The sequence below is a fragment of the Zonotrichia albicollis genome, chromosome 14, assembly GCF_047830755.1.
Source record: "Zonotrichia albicollis isolate bZonAlb1 chromosome 14, bZonAlb1.hap1, whole genome shotgun sequence".
In the NCBI taxonomy this organism is placed as follows: Eukaryota; Metazoa; Chordata; class Aves; order Passeriformes; family Passerellidae; genus Zonotrichia; species Zonotrichia albicollis.
Genome location: NC_133832.1, coordinates 15,552,382 through 15,574,308, shown reverse-complemented (window position 1 = coordinate 15,574,308; position 21,927 = coordinate 15,552,382). Strand labels below are relative to the sequence as shown.

The following is a 21,927-nucleotide window of genomic DNA, read 5'->3' as shown; positions in this document are numbered from 1 at the left end:
AATTTCCCTTTATGGGTGTTTGCTCCTCAAATGTTTACCCAGCCCTTTTGTTTGACCAAGTGCCTGCGCAGAGCAGTGCACTGAGATTGGTATCAGTGCTGTTGACTCTCCCACGCCAGCCTGGCAGGAATGGGACAGGGACAGGGCTGTCCCCACTCTAAGAGCCCCAGGAGTCCCTGCAAGTCCCTGTCTCCATCACTCTCTGCAAATCCTTCCAGCACATGCCCAAGAAAGGCGTGCCCAGAGTGTCACTGGGGTGTCACACACAGCAACCACACCAGTCACACACAGCCATGTCCCACAGGAGGTGCCCAGGGGAAGGAGATGAAGGAGATGGCCCCAGGGATGGCCCATCCCAGCCCCACATCCCTGTCCCACCCAGAGAGACCCTCACTCACCACTGAGCCAAGAGCAGAGAGAGCAGGAGACATCCCTCCTGAGCCCAGTTAAACCAGTAAGAGCTGCCCCTCACCTCCCATTATATCCAATGTGGCTCAGGTGTATCTGGGAGCTGCTTGGCAGCACCTGAGTGGTGCGAGGGCCCTGCCAAACACTGCCCCAGCTGGAGGTGGGACTGCCAGGGAGGGGACACACAGGGGGGCAAGGGCACCCAGATGGGCAGTGCAGGGGTACTGCCACCATGCTGCCAATCCCAACCTCTGGAACACACACAGACAGGCATTGGGAGGTTCAAAATCTGTATTGGGTATGGAGATGGCAGGAAAGGCTCATCTGGGGCCACATGGTCCTGGCTCAGGACACATCCACAGGTCCCCAAGTCCAGGAGTGTCCCCCTTCCATCCCAGGGTGGGCTGTGCTGGTCATCCCAGGCTGGTCCCACTGGTCATCAGGATGCCACCCCAAAAACCCCAGGTCAGTCCCTCCTCCCATGACACCCCTCCCTCAGCTTGTGGTGACCTGGTTACCCCAGGGGGACCGTGCCCACGGCTGGCCCCAGCCCCACTCCAGCCCCTTGCAGGGAACAGCTGTGTCACCCACGGCCCCCCCAAGCCCCCTGCCAGGGGGAGCCTTCCCCAATCCTCCCCTCACTTCCCCCTCTCTTCCCACCTCCCCCTCAGGCTGGAGGACCAGCAGGCCAGAGCAGGGACTGTCCCCCGCATGTCCCCCATGCCAGGCTGGCTGAAATTCCCCCTGCAAGAGCCCTCATGAGCCAGGACGGGGCCGGTGCTGGTGGCGATCAGAGGATGTGCAGCTCGTCTGACTCGGACAGCCCGTACTTGGTCTTGTTCTCGTTGAAGAGCTTGAGCAGGGCGTGGATGTAGAGCTCGTGGTACCGATCCACCAGCTCCCGGCTCGGGTTCTCCACCCTGGGCACCGCCAGCGGCTCCCCCACTGCCGGCAGGGGATGGGGTCAGCCTGGTGGCCGGCTCGCTGGGGACACAGCCCAGGAGGTGGCTCCCCTGTCCCCCCAGCCCCAGTGCTCACCCACGGTGGTGATGGGTCTGGCGTAGGGCAGGAAGCCGCGGGAGCGGCAGGAGGTGAGGCCGCGGCCGTAGAACAGGCAGGGAGCGAAGCCCATCATCTTCTGGAAGCGCCGCTGGATGCTCCTCATCCAGCTGCCCTCCTCAAAGACCACCTGGCGGAAGAGGTCGTTCTCGCCAAAGGAGAAGGAGGGGACGAGGAAAGCCCTGAGGAGGGAGGGAGGGGACACGGTGGGTGGTGACGGGCGCTGGGCACCGCCGGGACCCGCGGGGTGGCAGTGCCAGTGTCAGTGTCCCAGCCGTGACCCACCCGTGGCGCAGGGCCATGCGCACGAAGCCCTTGCGGTTCTTGAGGATGAGCGTGGTGACACCGGGCCGGCAGGACAGCGACTCGGCCGCGCCGCCGATGACGATGGCCACCGCGTTGCCCGTGCCTTGCTGGGACAGCAGGTACCCGATGGCGCGGCGGGTCACCGGGAACAGCCCTGCGGCGGGACGGGACACCGGGGCTGTGGCACGGCAGCGCCCGGACACCCGGCAGGGACAGCCGAGGGTCCCCCCGAGAGGCGGCACCTGGCGGGACCAGGGCAGGGACGGTACAAGGGCTCCCTCTGCTGCGGGCAGGGCTGGGAAAGGTGCGGGCAGGGAGCGGGGAGGGCAGCGTGGGACAGTCAGGGCGGAGGGAACTCGCAGGGTGTGGACAAGCAGCGGGCAAGGCGGAGGAGCTGTCCCGACAGGGTGTAGCAAGGTGCGGGCAGGGTGCGAGCAGGGTGAAGGTGCAGCTCAGGCAGGGCGTGGGCAAGGTGTGGGAGAGCTGCGAGGTGAAGCCGCCGCTCAGGCACAGCGCAAGCAGAGCAGCATCCCTGCTCTGCCTCTTTCCAGGAGCGCCATCCCTCCCGCGCTTCAGGAGGGATCAGGAGCCGGGCAGGGCAGGCACCGCTCACCGCCACTCATCAGGTACTCCCGGAACAAGGGCAGGCGGAAATTCCCGGCCAGCGTGGTGAGGAAGGAGCGGATGCCCGGGAACAGCTCCTCGAAGCCCGTGGAGCCCGTGATGAAGTTGCAGAAGGCGCCGACGCAGAGGATGCCGTGGGGGTGCGAGCCGATGATGTAGTTGTGGCTGGGGGACAGGTCGTGTGTCTTCACCAGCTGCGGGGGCAAAAGGAGTCACGGGAACGTGACGGTGGCACCTCCTTTTGGGTGGTCCCACCTGGTCCCAGCGCCGTACCTTCACCGGGAAATAATCCCGAAAGTGCTTCCACACGGTCCATCGCCGCAGGCACGACAGCCTCCTGCCACCTGCAAAGCCGGGAGGGGCCCCAGGAGATGCCGCCCAGCCCAGCCCAGCCCAGCCCAGCCGGATCCAAGGGAAACGCTCCCCCGGACCCGCTGCATCCCCATGCCCACCGTGGTGCTGATGATGGAGGAGTGGAGGGAAGGGAAATGTGGTGCTCCCCAAATTCTGCGAGACACCTGAAAGGGGGGCCCCTCTCCCATCCCGCTGCAAAGCTGGAGGAAGCGGGGACACGGCCAGCACACCTTTCTCCGGCGTGTCCCAGTCGAAGATGATCCAGGCCAGGTAGAGCACGGGGATGAGCCAGAGGCTGGTGAACAGCAGGTAGATGAGGAGCAGGAGGCTGACGATTCCTGCGGGAGCCGGGCAGGGGGTGAGCGGCTGTGCGGCCCCCCGGGACCCCCCGCAGCCCCCTACTCACTCACCCAGCAGCAGGAAGCTGAGCACCCACTGCAGCACGGCCAGCAGCTGGAGCGCGGAGCCGATGTCGCGCTGCGAGGGCCAGGGCACGGCCAGCAGCGTTCTCAGGGCGGTCTGGATGCTGGCCCGGCTGCCTGCAGAGAGGGGGACACGGCCCCCGCCCGAAACAGCGCGGCTCGTACGCGGGCGGAGCCACCGGGCTGCCGGCGGGAGGCGGGATGGGGATGGGGAGGATGAGCAGCTGGGGGAGGAGGGATGGGGTGTGGGGGGTGGAATGGAGGAGCATCCTCAGGAAGCTCTGGACCATGCCAGGAGGTGGCCCTGGGCAATCAGGGCTGTCCCCAGAGCGGGGAGCACTGGGCAACTCCAAACCCAAAAGCTCCGTGCACCAGCAGGGCTGAGACCAGCGGCACATCCCACTCCATGCCCGGTGCCCAGGACCATTCCTGTGCCCTCCTCGGTGGGGAGGGGATTTGGGGATTTCTCAGCTGGCACAGCAGGGAGGCACCACCCCCAGCAAGTGCCAAGGCCAGCAGCAAGGCCAAGCCAGGGTGGCTGGAGGTGGCCATCCCAGTCTGTCCCCACAGTGGCAGCGCAGCCACTCCACTCCCCCTGCCACCCCTTCCCTCCAGCTGATCTTGGTGAACCATTAACCTCCCCGGGCTGGGAGCCAGGATCCAAACTCCAAGCCTGGACCCATCCCTCTCCCTAAAACAGGCCTGAGGTGCCGGCCCTGCCAGCACAGTGCTCCTGGCCAAAGGTCCCCAGGACAAGACCACCCCAGAGAGCCCCCCCAGCATCACAAAAGCCTTGTATTCTTGGGAAAACTACCCCAAATCTGCATGTTGGCCAGAGAGACAATCAGGGGGACACAGGAGCAGCCCTGTCCCTGTGGCTCCCCAAGGCAGGGACCTCTGTGTCAGAGCAGAGCCACCAACCCCTGGTTCAGAAAGCTGGCAGAGGTTCAGTTCTTCCCAGCTCAATCCAAACCAGGAATGGGACAAGCGAAATAAATTAAACACTGGAGCCATCTCTGGCCCACGGGGGAATTTTCCAGTGGGAAATTTTTGTCCTTTTCTTCCATGCAGCACGCTGGGCTCTGGGTGATCCCTTCCACCCACCACACATCCCCAAAATCCCAGCCACCTGCAGAACCCAGGGTCTTTTTCCCAGGGAAGAGAAGACAGGGCTCTTCCCAGCAAACTTGTGCCCACCAAACTGTTGCTTTTTAATTTTCATAGCTCCTATTCCAAAAACCCCATGAATGTCCACACCACAGACACAGAGAACCCCACAGGGCTCTGCTGTCAGCCCCATCCACAATAACAGGAGCCTCTGCAAAGTCAACATTTGGAATTTGTAGGAGAATCTTGTATGTAACGCTCCCAAAGCCATCCAAAATTTCATGCCTGTAGAGCAACAGTGCGTTTTTCTGTGGAGTTACTCTCTAATTGCTCCCAACACCCCTTTTCTCCTCAGCACTCCCAAGCAAGCAGACAAGAGTGACAACCACCAGCTCCTGGCACTGCTGGAAAACCAGGAGCCATCCCAACCCTTTTTGGGAATCTCTTACCACTGAGGTTCTGGGAGCAGGCTGCTATGATGGTTTTCATGGTGGCAGGAGCTCCTGGTGCCGTGGGTGGAAAGGTGAGTTTGGCAATCAGAGGGCGCCGGGCTGTGTGTCCAGAGGCTTTAACCAGGTGACCCAAGGGACTCCGGCCCTGCTCAGGGGAGGGGACCTGCTCCAGCTGGGATTAGGAGCATGGAGAGCAACTGCTGGTGCCTGGAAGGGTCACACAGAGGGTGAGGCACTGGGGCTGTGCTGGGAAGTTGCTGTTCCTTGGAAAGTCCCGGCTGTTGGTGCTGGCAGGGGCTGAATTCCTCTGGGAATGCTGCATCCCCCTGGGAATGGTACCGTCCACACTGGGGGAATGTCACAAACACTGCCATGTGACAGCCCCAGAGCCACCCAAAAATATCACCCTGGAGCTCCACAGCCACCAGACCATTGATGCTGCTCCCAGCCCCGGGATGGGCACTCTGCCTCCTGCCCAGGGAGCCTGGAGTGCTGTCCAGAGAGGTTTGAAGGGAAAAATGGAAAAGAAAGGGAAATAGGAGCAGCAGGGAGTCAGCACTGAGAGGGGGGCTTCAGGCCAACAGCCCAAGGAGCAGCGAGAACCCACAGGGAATAAATCTATGAAGCTGTCCAGAGGTGCTCCTATGAAGTGCTGGCTAACATCAGTGTAGGAGAGGGATAAACACACCCACAGGATCATGGTGGGGAAGTAAGAAATGTTTCCTAGGAGATCTGGAACCCACAAACCCCTCCTGTGAATTGTAGGGACTCAGTACCTGGGAGAAAGGACCACAGTCCCTGCAGGCTTTCCTGGGCTTGGATCAGTGCTGAGGACAGGGATTGCTGCACGGAAAACATCTCAACTCCAGCTGTGCCCAAATCCTGCTAACAGGAAGGAAAATCACCAGATTGCTACAGAATCCCACTGTCCCAGGGTAAGGAAGCACCGTGGAGGTGACACTGCTCCAGGTGACACAAAGTGCCAGCCATGCTTTGCTTTTCCATCCCAGTATTTTACCAGGTTTGGAACAAGTCCATCCACAGCTACCAACCCACACTGGGCATTTCCAGAGCTTCCAGCTGTGATTCCTCACCTTCCTGCACACACCTGCTCTGTGCCAGCTCAGTCCTCCCTCATTCAGGAATGGTGCCAGAGGATTCAGAGAGTTTTCCCTTTTTCAGGGATTGTACTAATGGGTTTCAAAGCACACTGACTACTTTGTCTTGGAATATGGCACCATTTGTCCCAGTTCTGTCCCTTGTGGGCTCCATGAGGGCATCCAGGGTTCATGCCCTGGAAAAGTTCAGGATGAAGAGCAAGAGAATTTCACGGCAAGAACCAGACAGCACAAAGAGAGTTTATTTTGCTTAAAATAGAGAGGAAAAAAAAAATAAATATATCCACCCACAATACAAAGAGCAGTTTCCAAATCCATGGAGCTCCCCTTGGAGGCTGCCTCCGCCTGGGAGGGCAGAGGGAGCCTGACCCTCATGGAGCTGCCCCTCAGAGCTCTGGGGCACCCCCCAACATCACCAGTGCCCCCAGTCTGACATGGAATGCACACCACAGCAAGGGGCCACGTGTCCTCCTGCCATCCTGTGCCCTGTCCATCCAGGGAATTCCCAGATGCTCCACCTATGTACACTGTATTCCCTTCTCCCTCTCCAGGTTGTTCTCCCAGGATCTCCAGGCCCTTCTGGCAGCCAGAGCATCAGCCCATGTTGTGCCTGTTGCCGTAGCCCCGGGGGTGTGTGTCCTTCCAGTCGTCCCAGTCCCGAGCTTTCCGAAGAGCTTCCTCATCATCCTCCTCCTCCTCTGTCTCCTTCTGCTGCTTCTGCATCTCCTCATCACTTGTACCTGCTGGAGGGGAGGGACAAAGAGGAGATCCAGGTTCTCCAAATGCCTGCTGGGAGCTGGGCTTGCCAGACAGCAGGAGTGAGAATCTTGGAATGGGCTGGGTTGGAAGGGAACTCAGAGCCCAGCCAGTGCCACCAGGAACACCTTCCACTATGCCAGGTTGTTCCAAGCCCCATCCAACAGGCCAAGCACAGTCTAACCCAACTGTTTTCCTAATAAAGCTTGGATTCTTCCATAGTCAGCCTCAAGAGGTTTCCCAAACCCCCTGTTCCCACCTCTGTTCCATACCTGGAACCCTCTGTGGGGTGGACACGATTCCCTGCTTGCGGCGTTGCTCGTACCAGTCATCCACAGTCATGGTGGGCAGCCCGGGATAGCCAGCTCCAAACACCCTGCAGTGGGACAAAAACAGCCAGAACCAGGCAGTGAAATCCCCTGGAATGAGCAGGAACACAGGCAAGAGGCACAGGGCTATTCCATGATCTAATCTGTGCTAAGGATGTCACAAGGCAGGCTTGAGGGGTGACCCAATTGTGGCTTTCCTGTCCCTGAGGGAAAGATGGAGAGGGATTGGAGTGACAGGATACAGGGAATGGCTTCCCACTGCCAGAGGGCAGGGATGGATGGGATATTGGGAAGAAATTCCTGCCTGTGAGGGTGGTGAGGCCCTGGCACAGGGTGCCCAGAGCAGCTGTGGCTGCCCCTGGATCCCTGGCAGTGCCCAAGGCCAGGCTGGACAGGGCTTGGAACAACCTGGGATAGGGGAAGGAGATCCCAGGACACCCCTGGGAAGTGAAGCAGATACATGGAAAGCTCAGCATGAATCATGTCCCAAGCACGACAGGAAATCTGGTTTCTCTCCCATTTCGTGCTTTAGGTGCTGAAATTCCTGCACGGATTTCAGGGTGTCACAAACATGAAAGCACCATCTGGATTTCTGCACTTGATGGAATATTTTAGGTCTGACATGAGAGCAGTGCCCCAAAGTGTGTTTGGATCATCCCAACCCATACCTGGCCTGAGCAGCATCCCGGGTGAGGATGAAGGGTTTCACCGGAGTCCTGGCTGGCCGGGGAGGCCCACGGGGACCTGCTGGAGCCTGGGGATGCAAACAACAGTCACCAGGGAATGGAGGGGATCACAACTCCCCCTCTGCTTCCCATCCTGAAGTTATTAAAGGTCTTGCAGAGGAGAAACACCTCAGCTGTCAGAGCAATGCCCCAGGATGGAGAATCCAGGCCTGAATTTGGTTTAAATCAGGAATTCCACCTGTGCCTGTACAGGAATTACTTCCTGTGTCTCTGTGCCACCTGCTGGGGTCAAAGCAGAACTTTCCCAGGGCTGAGCTCAGAGGAGAGCAGGAAATGTTGTTTATTGTTCCAGTGGAACATTCTGAGCCCATCATTCCATGGACACCTTGGAGGAGCTGAGTCCTGCAGTGCCAAAAAGTGACCCCCAAACCAGCCCTGCCAGGAGGCTCAGCCAGCACAACAGAAGCTGCTGCTCCCAGCAGACAGCCCAGGTCACAGAAACCCTGGACACAACGTTCTGCACAGGGATTGCAGGTCTGTGGGAATGTTCTGTCATTCCAAATGGGCTGATAACACCTGGACAGGCTGCAGACCAGGAGTGGAGGCTTGACAGAAACCACAAGGGTCTCATTTTAATTTCCAAACCCAACTGTTCTTCAGAATTAAGGATCTGCAGAAAAACCTTTGCACAGGCTATTTCAGCTCTGATATTCCAAGCTGCAGCATTCCACAGGCTGGATTGTGGCAGTGAGCCCAACCCAAAACTCAGAATTCAGAATGAAGGAAACCCCATCAGCTCATGCTGTGATCGAGCTCAATTCCAACTGGGAAGCCACTGAACAAAACTCAGCCACTGAATTCCTCTGGGATTGATCCCCTCATGCCCTGGATCTCAGGAAAGCTCCCTCACCTGCCTGGCTGCATCCCTGCTCTTCAGGATCACCAGCTCCTGCTCGATGCTCTCCATCTCCTCCAGGCTGGTGCTGATCCATTTCTGGATCTGGAGGATGTAAAATTCCCGGATCTGATCCTCGTCCGCTGTCCCGCTCTCCACAGAGCTGCTCATGGAGGCCAGTTTGTTCTCCAGCTCCTTCTTCTGCTTGTATCTGCCTCAAACACAGCAAAATCACACCATGGAATCATTCTTCTCCAGCCCAACCCAGCCCTGGGGTCTTTACCACCCTTTCTAAGAGGATCAACCACATTTCATGGAAGTTGTGCTGGTTCCTGCTAGAATTTCAGCCTCTCCTGTCTGCTAAAAGCAGCTGTAAAATGACATTTAATTCAGAGAGATCTCAATGATTTTACTCTTCTCCTAAACATTGAGGAATCCTTGGAAATTGAAGCTTTCCTGGTAAAATCAGGCAAGACTGGGGACATCAGTCTCCTGGAAAAAGCAGGACTGAGAAATGGAATGGCTGGTTTGGGCTGATTCCATGTCACACAAACAGAATAAAATGCTTTTCCAAGGTGTTTTTTAAAATATGATTTTGGCTTTTTGGACTTCTTGACCTATTCAGGAATTAGTTATTAAAGGGAAGAAGTCCCCATATAATAAACTTCCAGGGTAAATTAATTTTTACTATTTCAGGCATTAGTTATTAAAGGGGAAACTATTAAATCCTTGTGTCCTCCTTCCCTCAATTATTGTCACCTGAAGAATGAACAATAAGAGCCAAGAAACCTTCAGGAGCTGTGAGAACAAAGAGCATAAAAGAGTAATTCTAAAATAGAAACCCTTCCCATTTAGAATGTAAATCATATTTTTATATGCTTTTCTACAGCTTAAGTAAGTCCAGCCCAGTCTGGACCTTCCAGTGCTGCCACAATGAGCAACTCAGTGGCCAAAATCTCAGCTAAAGCACCAAAGGCACCAATCACCTTTCTTTCAAGCCCTAATGAACCCACTGGTAGGAAAGTTCCAGTTTGAAAGTCTTTGTACTGCCAGCAGTGATTAAAGAACTAATTGTAAGATTAATCATGAAAGATTAAAGAGCTAATTTCAAGTTTTTGAGCAGCTTTTCCTCAGAGACCAGAAACTGGAGTCACAAATGCCCCTCTCCATTAAACAGTGAGCTGCATCTTTTAAAATGAGCATTTTATGATCAAATTATTCCAATGCCCAGGGAAGCTCTTCCCTGTCCAACCCTGCACTGCCTCAGGCTCCTGCTCCTGCCAGAGTGATTCCCAAAGCCCTTCCCAAGGCACAGAGCCCACCTTTCAATTTTGGCTGATCTGCTCATGGCCATGGCCACCAGGGTAGGCTGCCCGGGGTCCCGGGGGGCCGGGGAGCTTCTGGCTTCATCCTCACTGGATGTGCTGGAGGGCAGCTGGAAAGAGCCTAGCCCGTAATTCCTGCAGAGCTTCAGGAAGTGCAGGAAGTGCTCCCGGGCACTCTCCAGGTGCTCCCTTCTCTTGCTCAGGTCCACCTGCTTCAGCGTCAGGGCTCCCAGCAGCGCCGGCAGCAGCATGAACTTCAGATCGGCTGAGGCGACCTCCTCCAGCTCCTCGTTCTCACTGCCAGGGAGAGAGCAGGGAACAGGAATGGAGGTGGGAAAGGGGATGGAGTCATCCTGGGAGGGGCGGCTGAGGGAGCTGGGGGGGCTCAGCCTGGAGAAAAGGAGGCTCAGGAGGGACCTTGTGGCTCTGCACAGCTCCTGACAGGAGGGGACAGCCAGGGGAGGCTCTGCTCCCAGGGAACAGGGACAGGATGAAAGGAAAAGGCCTCAAGCTGTGCCAGGGGAGGGTCAGGGTGGACATCAGTAGGAATTTCTCCATGGAAAGGGCGGCCGGGCCTTGGCAGGGGATGCCCAGGGAGGTCTGGAGTTCCCATCCCTGGAGGTGTCCAAGCAACGCTCAGACGCGGCACTCAGAGCTCTGGGCTGGGTGACAAGGTGGGGATCGTCACAGGTTGGACTCGATGGTCTTGGAGATCTTGTCCAGCCTCGGTGATTCTGGGATCCTGTCCCGCTCCACCTCTGCCCTGCCCGAGGACCCTCCCCGTCCCCTCAGAGGCGTCCCCGGAGCTCACCTGAACAGCTCCAGCTGCGTCACCATGGCCGCCGCCCGCTTCAGCGCGTCCAGCCCCTGCCGCACCTTGTCCTGCACGGCCGGGGCTCCCGAGGAGGGCTCGGTGCTGGCCTCCAGCTCTTCCCACATTCGCCGTCCCAACGCCAGCAGCTCCGCCAGCCGGGGGCCGTCCGCGCCCGCCTCCGCCATCATGGGCCGGGAACGGCGCCGCCGCCACTTCCGGCGCAGTCGGGAGCGACCGTACCCGCCCCGGCCGCCATCTTGGAGAGGTCACCCCCATAGGCACAACACGGGGCGACATCTTGGGGAGGTCACGGCTGGAGCTACGGCGGGCGCCATCTTGGTGAGGGCACGGACGCAGCCGGGGCGCGGCGCCGCCATGCTGGTGAGGGCGGGCTGAGGGGCAGCGGGCCCGGTGGGCGCCGTGATGGCCCCGCCTCGCCCCGAAACTCTGGAACCCTCGGAGCCCCGGGCACCGCGGGCAGGAGCGGCTCGGAGTGGCCGGGGGCGCTCAGGGGCCTCCAGGGCACCCCCGCTTTTCCCTGCCAGGTCCTGCCTGGTGCGCCGGCCCGCGCGGGTCCTGGCAGGGAGCGCTGGCGTGGAGGCTGGGAACTGGAAAAAAGTGTGGATAATTAGATAAATTGGTAGAAAACATCCGTTTTCCCGCTGCAATAAAAGGCGGACACAGTGGAGATCCTCTACAGTGCAGTCAATAAATATCAATTTATTTGTGTAAGCGCAGCACCTTCCTATTCTCTATTTTTTCTACAGTACAAGTAGAGCATGCAACTTTTTTTTCTTTTTTCTTCATTTATTTCACTCCTAAAATCTCTAAAATTCAACCAGGCATCAGGCAGGTTAGGGTTAAACCTGTACTTTTAGGAGCAGGTTATTTCCCTTAGAAATACAGGTGATTGACCTGGCTGTGAGCTAAGCATGGATGTAGCAACCGCTACTACTACTCCTGAGTAATTCTAACTCAGCCTCTGAGCATGACTCAGTTTACGATTTACTTTGTTTGTTTCCTTCATGCCCGTGTCGGATTGTGCAATGAGTTTTTACTCACAGAGCCCAGGAGTGCTGTGGGTCCTCCCAACCTGTCTGGCCCCATTTTGCTGCTGGGAGGATCTCCTGGATATTCCCGATGGGATGGCAGCCCCAGGGGGGGTTCACGGCCACAGCAGTGTCTGCTCTGCAGAGGAGAGAGTGCCCATGCTCCCATCCTGCAGAGAAATTCCTCCTGGGAGAAATCAAATCCTTCCCTGTGAGGGTGAGGAGGCCCTGGAATGGATTTCTCAGAGAGGCTGTGGCTGTTCCATCCCTGGAAGTGTCCCAGGCCAGGTTGGATGGGGTTTGGAGCAACCTGGGATGAGGAAGGTGTCCCTGCCCATGGTAGAGGGTGGAACAGGATGGGCTTTAAAGTCCCTTCTACCAAACCATCCAAGAATTCCATGATTCCAAGGGATGGAGAGCTGCTTCCCCTCCAAACTCCCCGCAGCCCCTGCCAGAACTGACCTCCCAGCTACACCCAAAATTCCTCAGGCTGCAGCTGGTTCCCCCTCAGACCTTATGGCTCTTACTCACCCCTGATTGTCCCTGTCCCTCAGCTGAAGATCCCCACACGGACAATCCCTGCTCTGGTTTGTCACCCTTAGAGCACCACGACTCTGCTGAGCACCCCAGGAGCAAAGGAGAACAGAGAGGGAAGGGTTTTTCCTTAAATACAGGCGTTTACTCATGTCTGTGCCTTGTGGTGTGATGGTGCACTGACCAACCATCCCAAAGGTCACAGCAACATCCCCCAAATATTCCCAGCAGCTCAGGCTGGACGGGGTTTGGAGTACCCTGGGGTAGGAGAAGGCTCCCTGCTCATGCCAGGAGGTGGAACTGGGCGAGTTTTAAGGTCCCTTCAACACAAACCATTCCAGGATTCCCTGATTCTGTGGGATGTCACAACTGAGCCCACCCTGGGCTTTGTCCTGCTCCTGGCTCAATGTGAGCAGCACAAGAAAAAGCAAGTGCAGGTCCCCATCCACACTCCAGGGCTGTGCAGAATAAATGGCCCAACATATCCTTGGACTTTTGGAGCCATCCTTCCTCCAAAATGCTTAATTACCAATGGTTTGTTGCCCATATTATCCTCCTGGAATGAGTCATGCAGCATCCCTCAATGAATAAGGAAATAAAAGGGAAAATAAATATAAATCAGCGTTTTAACAGCAAAATCAAAAGAACCCATGAAAATCACTCGCCTTCCTCCCGACTTCATTGTTTGCACAAGTCTGACCAGCAACAAATAACCACGTTCACACCAGCGCTACTCCCTTAAAACGCCTGGGGACAAACACAGGGCTCATTCCCACTGCATCCATCCTCTGGCTCCTGGGGGATGCTCCCGGCCCTGCAGATCGCACATCCCTGCCAATTCCAGGTGCGGGCCCGGGTTCCAGCAGCCCCCACCGAGAGCGCTGTCACAGGGCTGTCACCCCCTGCCAGCCTGACCCTTTGCACTCCCCAGCCAATTCCGGCTCCTTCCCATCTCCCGCAGGATTCCGGCAGCACAGGGACCCCTCCAGCCTTTCCCCAGCTCTCCCCTGTGGGGTTTGGAGTCAGGGAGGGAGAGGAGGAGTGGATTCTGCATATTCAGCACTTGACCCTGCCTTTTCCCAGGCAGAAATTCCAACGGGACCTCTCTAGGAGGGACCCCGACGGCTCCCCTGGGCATTCCTTGCTATTGTGGCTCCTCTCCTCTCCCCCGGGCGATGTGTGTTTGTAGTTACCAAATGCAAATCACATTTCCCACCCTCCTGGCTGGAGTTCCTGGTGGGTTTTTTTTCCTCTCACCAGCGTTTTGCAATGCTCGGCAGAGTTCGCAGCCCCTCCCGTTGTCACCTCCCTGTGATCTGGGATGCGCGGGGAGCTGGATGGAGGGAAGGCATTGAGGCAAACCTGATTTAGTACCTTCATCTCTCCAGAAACTGCGGCTGTTGTGCAGCCTGGCAGCTGAAACTCCTTTTTCTGGGGAATGCCGGGTATTGATCCCTAATTGCATTCAAAAAGGAAAACTCGAAATCGCTTTTGGCCTTGGGCAGCTGCGGTTTTCCAGGCGCTCTCGGAAGGGAGATGGCAGCAGGCAGAGCCTGTCAATGGCACATTTACAACTGATAAGGAGGGTTAACTCGCTCCTGGCAGTCCCCGAGCTCGGGCTCAACTTCCAACTCCTGCATCCTGAGCTTCCAGCCCCTGCATCCTGAGCTTCCAGCCCCTGCATCCTCTCCAGCCACCTCCGATTCCTTCCCTGCTCTCACAGAAAGCTGGAGCACATTAAGGGGAGGGGATGTTTTACAAGAAAAGCTCGTGCATTGATTCCGTGACCCAGCAGAGACCATTAAAAGTGATGGAATGGATATGGAAATGAGTAATCGTCCAGCTGGGCTCGGGGTGAGTGCGGCCAGCTCCACTCAATGGGAACCAAAAATAGAGCGGAGCTGCTGGAGCCTCCAGGCAGTGCTGGGAGCTGCAGGAACCCACCCGAGGGTTCCCGTCCCCTTTCCCTGTGCTCCTGGTGCTGTGCAGTCCCTGCAGCACCTGTTTGGACTCATCCTTTCCCTCCAAAGGCTGCACCAGTCAGGAATCTCATCCCATCCAAGTGCCTGGCCAGATTCCATGCTATGGGAAATGTGGGAGCCCCCATCCCTGGCTCCCAACCCCTTGCTGCTCACACACACCTTTGGCTCATCCAGCCCACATTCCCAAGGATCAGAAAATAACTCTGGACTGCCACAGCTTCCAGCAGCAGCCCTGAATCCCAGGCAGACAGAGACCTGAGGAAGCAGAGGATAAAACAGGGGTCTGTAATTAAAGGCAAATCTGGGCCAGTGAGAAGCAGAAAAAGTTGAAAGTGAGCTGGTCCTCAGAAAAGGAGAGGGAAAGCATGGACATGGAGCTTTATGGACACAAGGCTCTCATTACAGCCTCCTTCTCCAGGACCAGCTTGGAAGGACATGCAGGAAAGATTGTCCTAGAAAACAAGGCACAGAAAGTTATGACATTTATTTAAAAACACAAACTAGAATCCCACTTACAGGAAGTACAAAAAATAAAGGTTATTTCTTGCTTCCCCAAGACCCTGGAGTTGTGTCCACTCTCCAGGCCAGAATTCCAACACACCTAGTTCTGAATGGTGGTAGGAGTGGGCTGAAGACCTCAGTGGGCCAGAAGGAGGGGCAGGAAGGACAAGCCATGAGAATTTAATGTATTGAGTGTGCTCCCACCTCTGATGTGGGGACAGAAGTTACAGTGATGCCATGGCTGGGCTGTTAAGACATGGTCAGGCGTGGGTTTGCCAGGCTGCCCAGTTTTGGCAGCCTCCAAGAGCTCTCCTGTCCCTGATGTCTCTGCCATCAACAAGAGCAGCACCATCTCTTTGCTGGGATGCTGCAAAGGGCCCTGGAGCAGTGTCCTGCCCTGGATGAGCCCACAGCAGAATCCTGTCCCAAGGGATCTGCCCATGACCCCCTCACCCAAAGCAGCAGTGTTCCATCCTTGCAGCTTCTCCCTGTGGATAACTCTACCCCCTTCCATCTATCACTCCGGGCTTTCAGGAGCTGTCAGAATCCTCCTGCAAAGGGACAATGGCAGCCCAGGGTCCCTGTTTCCCCCAGAGAAAGGGGTTTGTGGAATGATCAATGGCTTTTCCCAGCTGGAGACAAAGGGCTGGCCACTGACCAGCTGCAGGAGGGCAGCTCTTTGTCCTGCCCTGAGGTCTGGGTTGGAAGGCACTGAAAATTCCCAAAATCTCTCAGTGTGAGGCTTTCCATGAACAACCAGTCTTCCTGCACAGCTCCTCCTTGCTGGGGCATCCCTTGGGATGGGCTCCTGGTGTCCAGCCGTGCCTGGTGGGTGCAGAGGGGGTTCTGCTGCTCACTTGCAAACGTGTCTGTCCAGGCTGCGGCGGCAGCGCCGGCACACCACGGAGCAGCACCAGCGGTAGCGGCAGTGGCAGCGCTCCTGCACCTCCTCCGTGTAGGTGTTGTAGCCACGGCCACAGCACAGCAGGTCACAGCTGTCACTGCCCACTGAGCTCCTGTTGCACGGCCTGCAGAGAGATGTGGGACATGGGGACCTGCCCTCCCCAGCCCTGGCAGCCCCCGGAGCTGGTGTGCTCAGAGCAGGAGGCTGCAGGATCATGGAATCATGGAAAGGTTGGGGTGGAAGGGACCTAAAGATCATCCAATGCCATCCCTGCCAGGACAGGGACACTTTCCACTGTCCCAGGCAGCTCCAAGCCCTGTCTAGCCTGGCCTTGGACCCTTCCAGGGATCCAGGGACAGATACAGCTTCTCTGGGCACCCTGTGCCAGGGCCTCCCCACCTTCACAGCCAGGAATTCCTTCCCAATATCCCAACTAACCCTGACAGTGGAAAGCCATTCCCCCTTGTCCTATCTCTCCAACCTTTGTCCCCAGTCCCTCTCCAGCTCTCCTGGAGCCCCTTTAGGCACTGGAAGGGGCTCTGAGATCCCTCTGGAGCCTTCTCTTCTCCAGGTGAGCACCCCCAGCTCTCCCAACCTGGCTCCAGCCCTGGGAGCGTCTCCATGGGCATACATGGACTTGTTGAACAAGTGCCTGCCAGTCTTGTATTGGGGTCCCAGACCTGGACACAGCAGTGCAGGAGGGGTCTCACAGGACAGGGATTCAGGGATTCAGGGATCTGCTGCAGGCTCACCCCAGCCCAGCCACATCAACTGCCCAGCACACCCAAATCCAGCAGAACAGGCACTCCTGGAATCAGAGGCTGAGTTCCTCCTACCTGTCCTGTGTCCCCAGAGAACCCAGCTGGGGGTTTGGAGTGCAGTAGTCCGGAGAGCTGATGAGATAAACCAGATCCATCTCTGTCACTGGCCGGGCATCCCCTTCCTTGGGGATCAGCTGCTTCCTGGGCCCCACAAGCCGATGGGTCACCTTGAGGGCTGCCAGGTACCTGGATTTGAGGTCAGAGGCAATTTCACCCAGGTCTGGCAGCCCTTTCCAGCAGGTCTTCACTGAGCAGGAGCCTGAAACTCCGTGGCATTTACACCTGGTATCCAGGGAGTCACTGAGCACCTGCAGGGAAACAGGTGAGCTTGCTCTCTCCTGGGGCTGCCCCAGGGATTGACTCCCAAGGGCATCCACGGGAGTTTCAAAGCATGAAAGAACTCAGAGCTGAATATAATGGGGTAATCAGGGGCTCAGGCCTGCTTCAATCCCTTCTGATAAGAACCTGATCCTAGGGGAACTTCCAGGGGAGCTGGAGCTGGTAACGGGGCTGGAGGCTTCCCAAGCCTCACCTGGGGAACAGGAGTCAATGGGAGTACAAAAATGGGATGGGATGGGGAGCCCAGCTGGAACGGGCAGGATGAGCTCTGTTTCCAGTGAGAAGGGTGGAAAGAAGAGCTCTCCTGTCTCCCAGACAGCTGTCTCCCAGCTGCCCCAGAGCACTGGGAGTACTGGTGTGAAATATCAGCTAACTGGGACTACTGGTGTGAAGTGCCAGATGTGCTGGTTGTGGAAAGGGTGTGGGATGTCTGGGGATGGGCAGCAGTGTGTGTGTATGTGGGGGGATGTCCGCTAACACTTTTTAACCATTTTGTTGCCTCCTGACGTTCAGGACACCCCAAAAACCCGTCTGGCTTAAATTAGTGACCTCTGCTCCTGCTGCTGAGCTCCATCTATCCCAGGGGGCTCAGACCCACTGTGTCACCTCCGGGCAGCCCTGGGGGAGCTCACACACCCCACCCCAGACCGCAGCACCCCCCATCCCAACCCGCATCCCCGGGGGCGCCGCACCCACCGCCCGTCCCACGGCTCCGTTGTGGCGGTTCACGGCGCGGAGCCCGGGCGCGGCGGCGGCTCTGGCGGAGCCGTCGGTGAAGGCGGCGCCGAGCTGCAGCCCGTGGCTCAGGTTGTCGCCGCAGCCGCCCCAGCGGGAGGCGGGCGCGGGGGGCTCGGCGGGCGCGGGGCCGCAGGAGCAGCGCGGGAGCTCCCCGGAGGCGCAGGAGCGGGCGATGCTCTGCGCCACGGCCGCCGCTGCCAGGGCGTGCACGAAGGCGGCTTCCCGCGTTCCTGCGGAGAAATCAGGGTATTTGGATGTTTCCTTCCTCGCTGCACAGGCAGGCTCCCCTATCCCACATCTCTCAGCGCAAGGAGTTTCTTTATTTCGCAGGATAAACGCAAGGATTCTCAAATTTTGTGTTTTAACCTGCGGCCCCTGGGTTACACTGACCTTATCCCCACCTCTTTCCCCGCTTTTTTGGGAGTCTCTGGCAGCTGTTTGAAATGGAATTTACTGTCTATCACCTCCCCCAGACGGAACTTGCACAGGATTAACACCACCTAAAGGCAGCATATTTACCCCAGAACAGAAACCCACGCGCTGGCAAGCCCGGGATGCTCCTGGGGCAGAGCAGGCTGGGCGGGAGGAGCATCCCTTACCTGTGAGCAGGTCGGGGCCGAAGCCGGGGGCACGCTGGATGGAGGAGCAGTTCCAGCGCATGTCGGCAAAGCTCTGCTGGCACAGCTGCTGCGTCCGGCGGGCGGCGCGGACAACGCTGGGCATCGCCTCCAGGTGCCGGCGGCACAGCTGCAGCTGCTCGGGCACCAGCAGCCGGCAGTGCTGGCTCTCGTTCCAGGCCACCTCGCTGCCCGCCAGTCCGCTGTGGGGAGAGCTGGGGGTCACCGGGGGGGCCGCAGCGCCCCCAGGGACCGCCAAGAGGGGCTCTGGAAGGAGAAATCCCCATCCCTACTCACAGCCACTGGATGGCTGCGGAGAGCCCCAGCTGGCACAGCAGCGCGGTGGCAGCGGCGGCGGGGCGGCCCATGGCCGGGAATGGGGCTGGGATGGGGACTGGGAGCTGGGATGGGGCTGGGGTGGGTATAGGGAGCTGGGATGGGACTGGGACAGGGATTGCGAGCAGGGCCGGGGCTACTCGGCCCCACTGCCCCTTTTATAGCCGCGGGTCCTGCCCCCCAGGGAGGGGAACAAAGGCGGTTTCGGTGCCATTCACACACAGGGTTAGGGACAAGGAGGGGCTGGAGGGCCAGCTGTCACTCGCAGTGACGGTCCCCAACCAGCACCTGCAGGGGGTGAGGGATGAGCCGCTGCAGGGTGTTCCCCCAGCACTGCCAAGGCCAATGCTGACCGTGTCCCCAAAGTGCCACATCCACGTGGATTTTAAATCACTGCTGGGCTGTGACTCCACCGCTGCCCTGGGTGCCCTTTCCATGAGGAATTTTCCCTAATATCCTGGAAAATCTCCCCTGGCACAGCTGGAAGCTGTGTCCTCCTATCTGTCCCCTGGGAACAGAGCCCGACCCCCCTGGCTGCACCTCCTGTAGGGTCAGCACAGGCTCACAATTTCTGCTTCTTTTTCTGCCCTGGCAGGGCACCAGGGCTTGCTCGTGCCTGTCACAAGGTGCATTTCTCGGGATCTCTCTCTCCTACAAGTACAAAACCAAAAGTGCTGCCTGGAGCCCGTGAGGAACCAGGTAGGGCGGGATTTTCCCATAGTGGGAGGTGACATTTGACACAAGCCCAGCTGACCCCAGGTTTTGGAAGGCATGACAGGTTGAAACCACTTTTTAGGCTTTCACTTTCTCCCTGGCTGTGCTACTTCCTCTCTTTCTGGAAGGTGCTTTTCCTTGACAGACCCAAACTGGGGGTTGCCATCCCCCTGTGATCTCTCACCTTGACAGGACATGCCTGGATGGTTGATTGTTGTCCCCTTGTGACCTTCCTTTGACTTGGGATCACTGCACTGAAACCAGAACACAAGGCTTGAGTCATTGTCCTTCCCAAACCATTCCCTTGGGACGCAGAGGCCACGGCCCATTGTGCTGGAGCAATGGCCCTTGAGAAGGATCCCAGGTCACTCCCAAATCCCCACCAAATTACAGGGGCATTGGTTAAAGGGCAGAGATAAAAGGAGCACAGGGGTGACACCTAAACACCAAACCTGATGTTTGGGATCCTGTCCCTTGTGGCTTCCAGCTCAACTCCTCCTCAGGGTGTGGATGGTGTCTTGTTTTGGGCCCTGGAGGATCTCGAGGGGGTTGCCAGGACAGCACTGGGGTTGGATGGCAGCTGGGAAGGCACCTGAGTTCCCAAGGTGCTCCAAAACCGTGAGAGTGGTCAGGAAAAGCTGCTGGAGAGCTGGAATGCAGAAAGGAACCACTCCAGGATGGGCTGGCAGGAGGGAATTCCCTTCACACATGATGGGAGCTGTGATCAGCACCTGGACAGGGGGCTTGGTCCCACCCCATCCCTTCCTTTGGGATGGGAGCTCACCCTGGGAATGGGCAATGGAAGCAGTGCCAGCACAGGGAACTGTCACAGGCTGCCACCTCCCACCAGAGGTATTTTTACCAATCTCTTTTCACAGGAAAGTTTTGCAATGACGGAGTAGTAGGAAAAACACAAACCCTTCCTTTTAAAGCAAAGCCAGCCCTCCTTTGAACGTCAATTCCTCTTTTTAGCTCAATCCTTGGAACAAGAGGAGGGTGAGTGCTAAAAATACCCCTTCCTTCCCCTTCCAAACTGGGCTGGGGGGTGGCAGGAGGGGATTCCCAGCCCAGGAGAGGCTTCCCTTCCCCAGCTGGGGCTTCACTGCTGGGGGAGACCAAAGGAGCTGGGAAAACTTTGGGAAAGGTCCTGTCCCATCCCATCCTCCTGCCTGGTGCTGGCCACCCTGGGGACACGGGGAGGGGACAGCTCCTGGAGGGGCTAAAGGGGCAGAGCTGGTGCTGGGGTGAGGCTTTAGTGCAGGAACAGCCAAGAGTTGTCCTGGAGGGCCAAAGGTTGCTGTCCCTCCCTCCAAGAGGCAGGGGCCAAAGCAAACACCCGTGAGTGGATTGTGACCCCTGTGAGCACGCAGGGTCCCCATGCACTGTCCCAGCTCCCAGTGTCCCTGATCCCAGGCACAGCAGGGGCAGATCCAGGCACCTTCCAGGGGTTTCCCAGCCACCCAAGTGTCCCCCCAGGCCCCGGTGACCTCCCCACCCCAGCCTCACCTCCCGGCCGAGCCTGTGAGGAGCCACATCCTGTGCCGGAGCGGTGACAGTGACGCAGGGGGAGGTGGCACATGGTCACGGGGCTCTGACGCTCCAGCTCCTGCCACGGCTCGGGATGGGGATGAGATTCCTGCTGCTGGTGGGCACTGGCAGCACCCTGTCCCCTGTGGGACGGTCACCCTGGGTGGCAGGAGCCATTCCTGACATGGAGCTCAGCTTTCCTTCAGGGAAACCATCCCCTTCCTCTTTCCAGAGAGCACGGGGACAGGCTGGGGACAGTGGCAGGGACCTGATCCTGCGGAGCCACCTCCCAGTGCCACCTGTCCCTCCCCACAGCATCCCAAACCTGGCAGCAGGGACAGTGGCTCTGCATGAAGACACACACAGGGTGACACTTCCCTGTGTGCCCACAGCAGTGTCCCCGTGCAGGCAGCCCAGCACAGCTGGCAGGGAGGATCCAGCTGCAGAACATGTGGCACATCTGTCCCCAAACCCCCAGCAGAAGCAGGAGGGACCCGGGGGGACACGTTCCACATCTGCCACACCCTGGGGCACTTCGGGATGGAGGGCCCAGCCCGGCCAGAGCCCCTGGAGAGGAGGAAAAGTGTCATGAACGACACGCCCGGCCTCCCCCGGGCTGGGCAGGGCTGCCAGGGGAGCTGTGCCAGTCACGGAGCCGCTGCGCCAGGCTGGGATAATGGGAAGCAGCCCTACGGATGGGAGGGACACAGGGCAGTGTCCTGGAGGTGCCACCAGCCTCTTGTGCCATCCCAAAGCCACAGAGAAAGCGCCACATTCACCAGGAGAACACCCCAGGTAGCACCAAGATGGGCTGGATGAGATAAAACAGATTTGGGAATGGGAGCTGCAGCTATATCAGGGAAAATAAAATAAACTGTACCTCCAGCAGCCCTCTGGAAAGGGAGGTACATTCAGCTGGGTGAAAGGACGCCTTATCTTCCTTATCTTATCAGGACTGGGGAGATTTAGGTTAATTTGGGCTCTGTCTGAACACAGAACAAGAGAAGTTCTCCCCTCCTCTCCTCACTCTGCCCAGCTAGGATGGCCTGAGGAGGGAGATGTGCCAGGCACTTCCCAGGATATCCTTCAGCTCCTGCAGCAGATGAAGCTCTGGATCATGAAAAAAAGACCCCCCCCCCAAAAAAAAAAAAAAGAGGGAAAAGGGAAAATAAAGAAACCAAGCAAAAAGGGAAAAGCAAAGCTGCTGTAA

At 57.8% G+C, this 21,927-nt stretch overlaps 3 protein-coding genes across 6 annotated transcripts; all 3 read right to left on the bottom strand.

The window, feature by feature from the left end:
- Positions 1–681: 681 nt before the first annotated feature.
- Positions 682–4,969, bottom strand: LOC113459433 (diacylglycerol O-acyltransferase 2-like). 2 transcript variants are annotated; one of them, XM_074551442.1, is made up of 8 exons: positions 4,730–4,969; positions 3,162–3,356; positions 2,982–3,089; positions 2,671–2,741; positions 2,387–2,591; positions 1,753–1,927; positions 1,447–1,649; positions 682–1,353 (listed from the first exon to the last, which is right to left on the bottom strand). In XM_074551442.1, exons 1-8 carry the CDS (start codon positions 4,767–4,769, stop codon positions 1,199–1,201), a joined length of 1,152 nt encoding a protein of 383 aa, XP_074407543.1. In that variant the 5' UTR covers positions 4,770–4,969; the 3' UTR covers positions 682–1,198. The 2 variants fall into 2 exon arrangements, with proteins under 2 accessions (XP_074407543.1, XP_074407544.1); XM_074551443.1 differs by having other exon boundaries at positions 3,162–3,290; positions 4,730–4,958.
- A 1,100-nt stretch (positions 4,970–6,069) lies between these two features.
- Positions 6,070–10,875, bottom strand: IGBP1 (immunoglobulin binding protein 1). Of its 2 annotated transcripts, none has more exons than XM_014267888.3 (6): positions 10,653–10,875; positions 9,839–10,138; positions 8,532–8,727; positions 7,604–7,689; positions 6,879–6,982; positions 6,070–6,590 (listed from the first exon to the last, which is right to left on the bottom strand). In XM_014267888.3, the coding sequence occupies exons 1-6, from the start codon at positions 10,841–10,843 to the stop codon at positions 6,445–6,447; spliced, it is 1,023 nt and encodes a 340-aa protein (XP_014123363.2). In that variant the 5' UTR covers positions 10,844–10,875; the 3' UTR covers positions 6,070–6,444. The 2 variants fall into 2 exon arrangements, with proteins under 2 accessions (XP_014123363.2, XP_014123362.2); XM_014267887.2 differs by having other exon boundaries at positions 6,070–6,593; positions 10,653–10,874.
- Positions 10,876–11,480: 605 nt separating this feature from the next.
- LOC102067264 (protein Wnt-11b) lies at positions 11,481–21,784 on the bottom strand. Of its 2 annotated transcripts, XM_074551356.1 has the most exons (7): positions 20,697–21,784; positions 19,643–19,839; positions 19,375–19,444; positions 18,123–18,343; positions 17,482–17,753; positions 16,462–16,754; positions 11,481–15,749 (listed from the first exon to the last, which is right to left on the bottom strand). In XM_074551356.1, the coding sequence occupies exons 4-7, from the start codon at positions 18,244–18,246 to the stop codon at positions 15,575–15,577; spliced, it is 864 nt and encodes a 287-aa protein (XP_074407457.1). In that variant the 5' UTR covers positions 18,247–18,343; positions 19,375–19,444; positions 19,643–19,839; positions 20,697–21,784; the 3' UTR covers positions 11,481–15,574. The 2 variants fall into 2 exon arrangements, with proteins under 2 accessions (XP_074407457.1, XP_005488261.1); XM_005488204.4 differs by lacking the exons at positions 19,375–19,444; positions 19,643–19,839; positions 20,697–21,784 and adding an exon at positions 18,438–19,343.
- Positions 21,785–21,927: the final 143 nt, after the last annotated feature.

Bases quoted from the DNA above. Each gene is read 5' to 3' on its own strand.
- LOC113459433 (XM_074551442.1), bottom strand. From the start codon at position 4,769: ATGAAAACCATCATAGCAGCCTGCTCCCAGAACCTCAGTG. The intron at 3,090-3,161 runs GTGAGTGAGTAG...CGGCTCCCGCAG, and splicing joins GCTCAGCTTCCTGCTGCTGG to GAATCGTCAGCCTCCTGCTC. The intron at 1,928-2,386 runs GTGAGCGGTGCC...GTCCCGCCGCAG, and splicing joins GGAGTACCTGATGAGTGGCG to GGCTGTTCCCGGTGACCCGC.
- IGBP1 (XM_014267887.2), bottom strand. From the start codon at position 10,843: ATGATGGCGGAGGCGGGCGCGGACGGCCCCCGGCTGGCGGAGCTGCTG. The intron at 7,690-8,531 runs GTGAGGGAGCTT...TTGCATCCCCAG, and splicing joins GCAGGGATGCAGCCAGGCAG to GCTCCAGCAGGTCCCCGTGG. The intron at 6,594-6,878 runs GTATGGAACAGA...CCTCCCCTCCAG, and splicing joins CACCCCACAGAGGGTTCCAG to CAGGTACAAGTGATGAGGAG.
- LOC102067264 (XM_005488204.4), bottom strand. From the start codon at position 18,508: ATGGGCCGCCCCGCCGCCGCTGCCACCGCGCTGCTGTGCCAGCTGGGG. The intron at 17,754-18,122 runs GTAAGGGATGCT...ATTTCTCCGCAG, and splicing joins CGGCCCCGACCTGCTCACAG to GAACGCGGGAAGCCGCCTTC. The intron at 15,750-16,461 runs GTAGGAGGAACT...ATCTCTCTGCAG, and splicing joins TCTCTGGGGACACAGGACAG to GCCGTGCAACAGGAGCTCAG.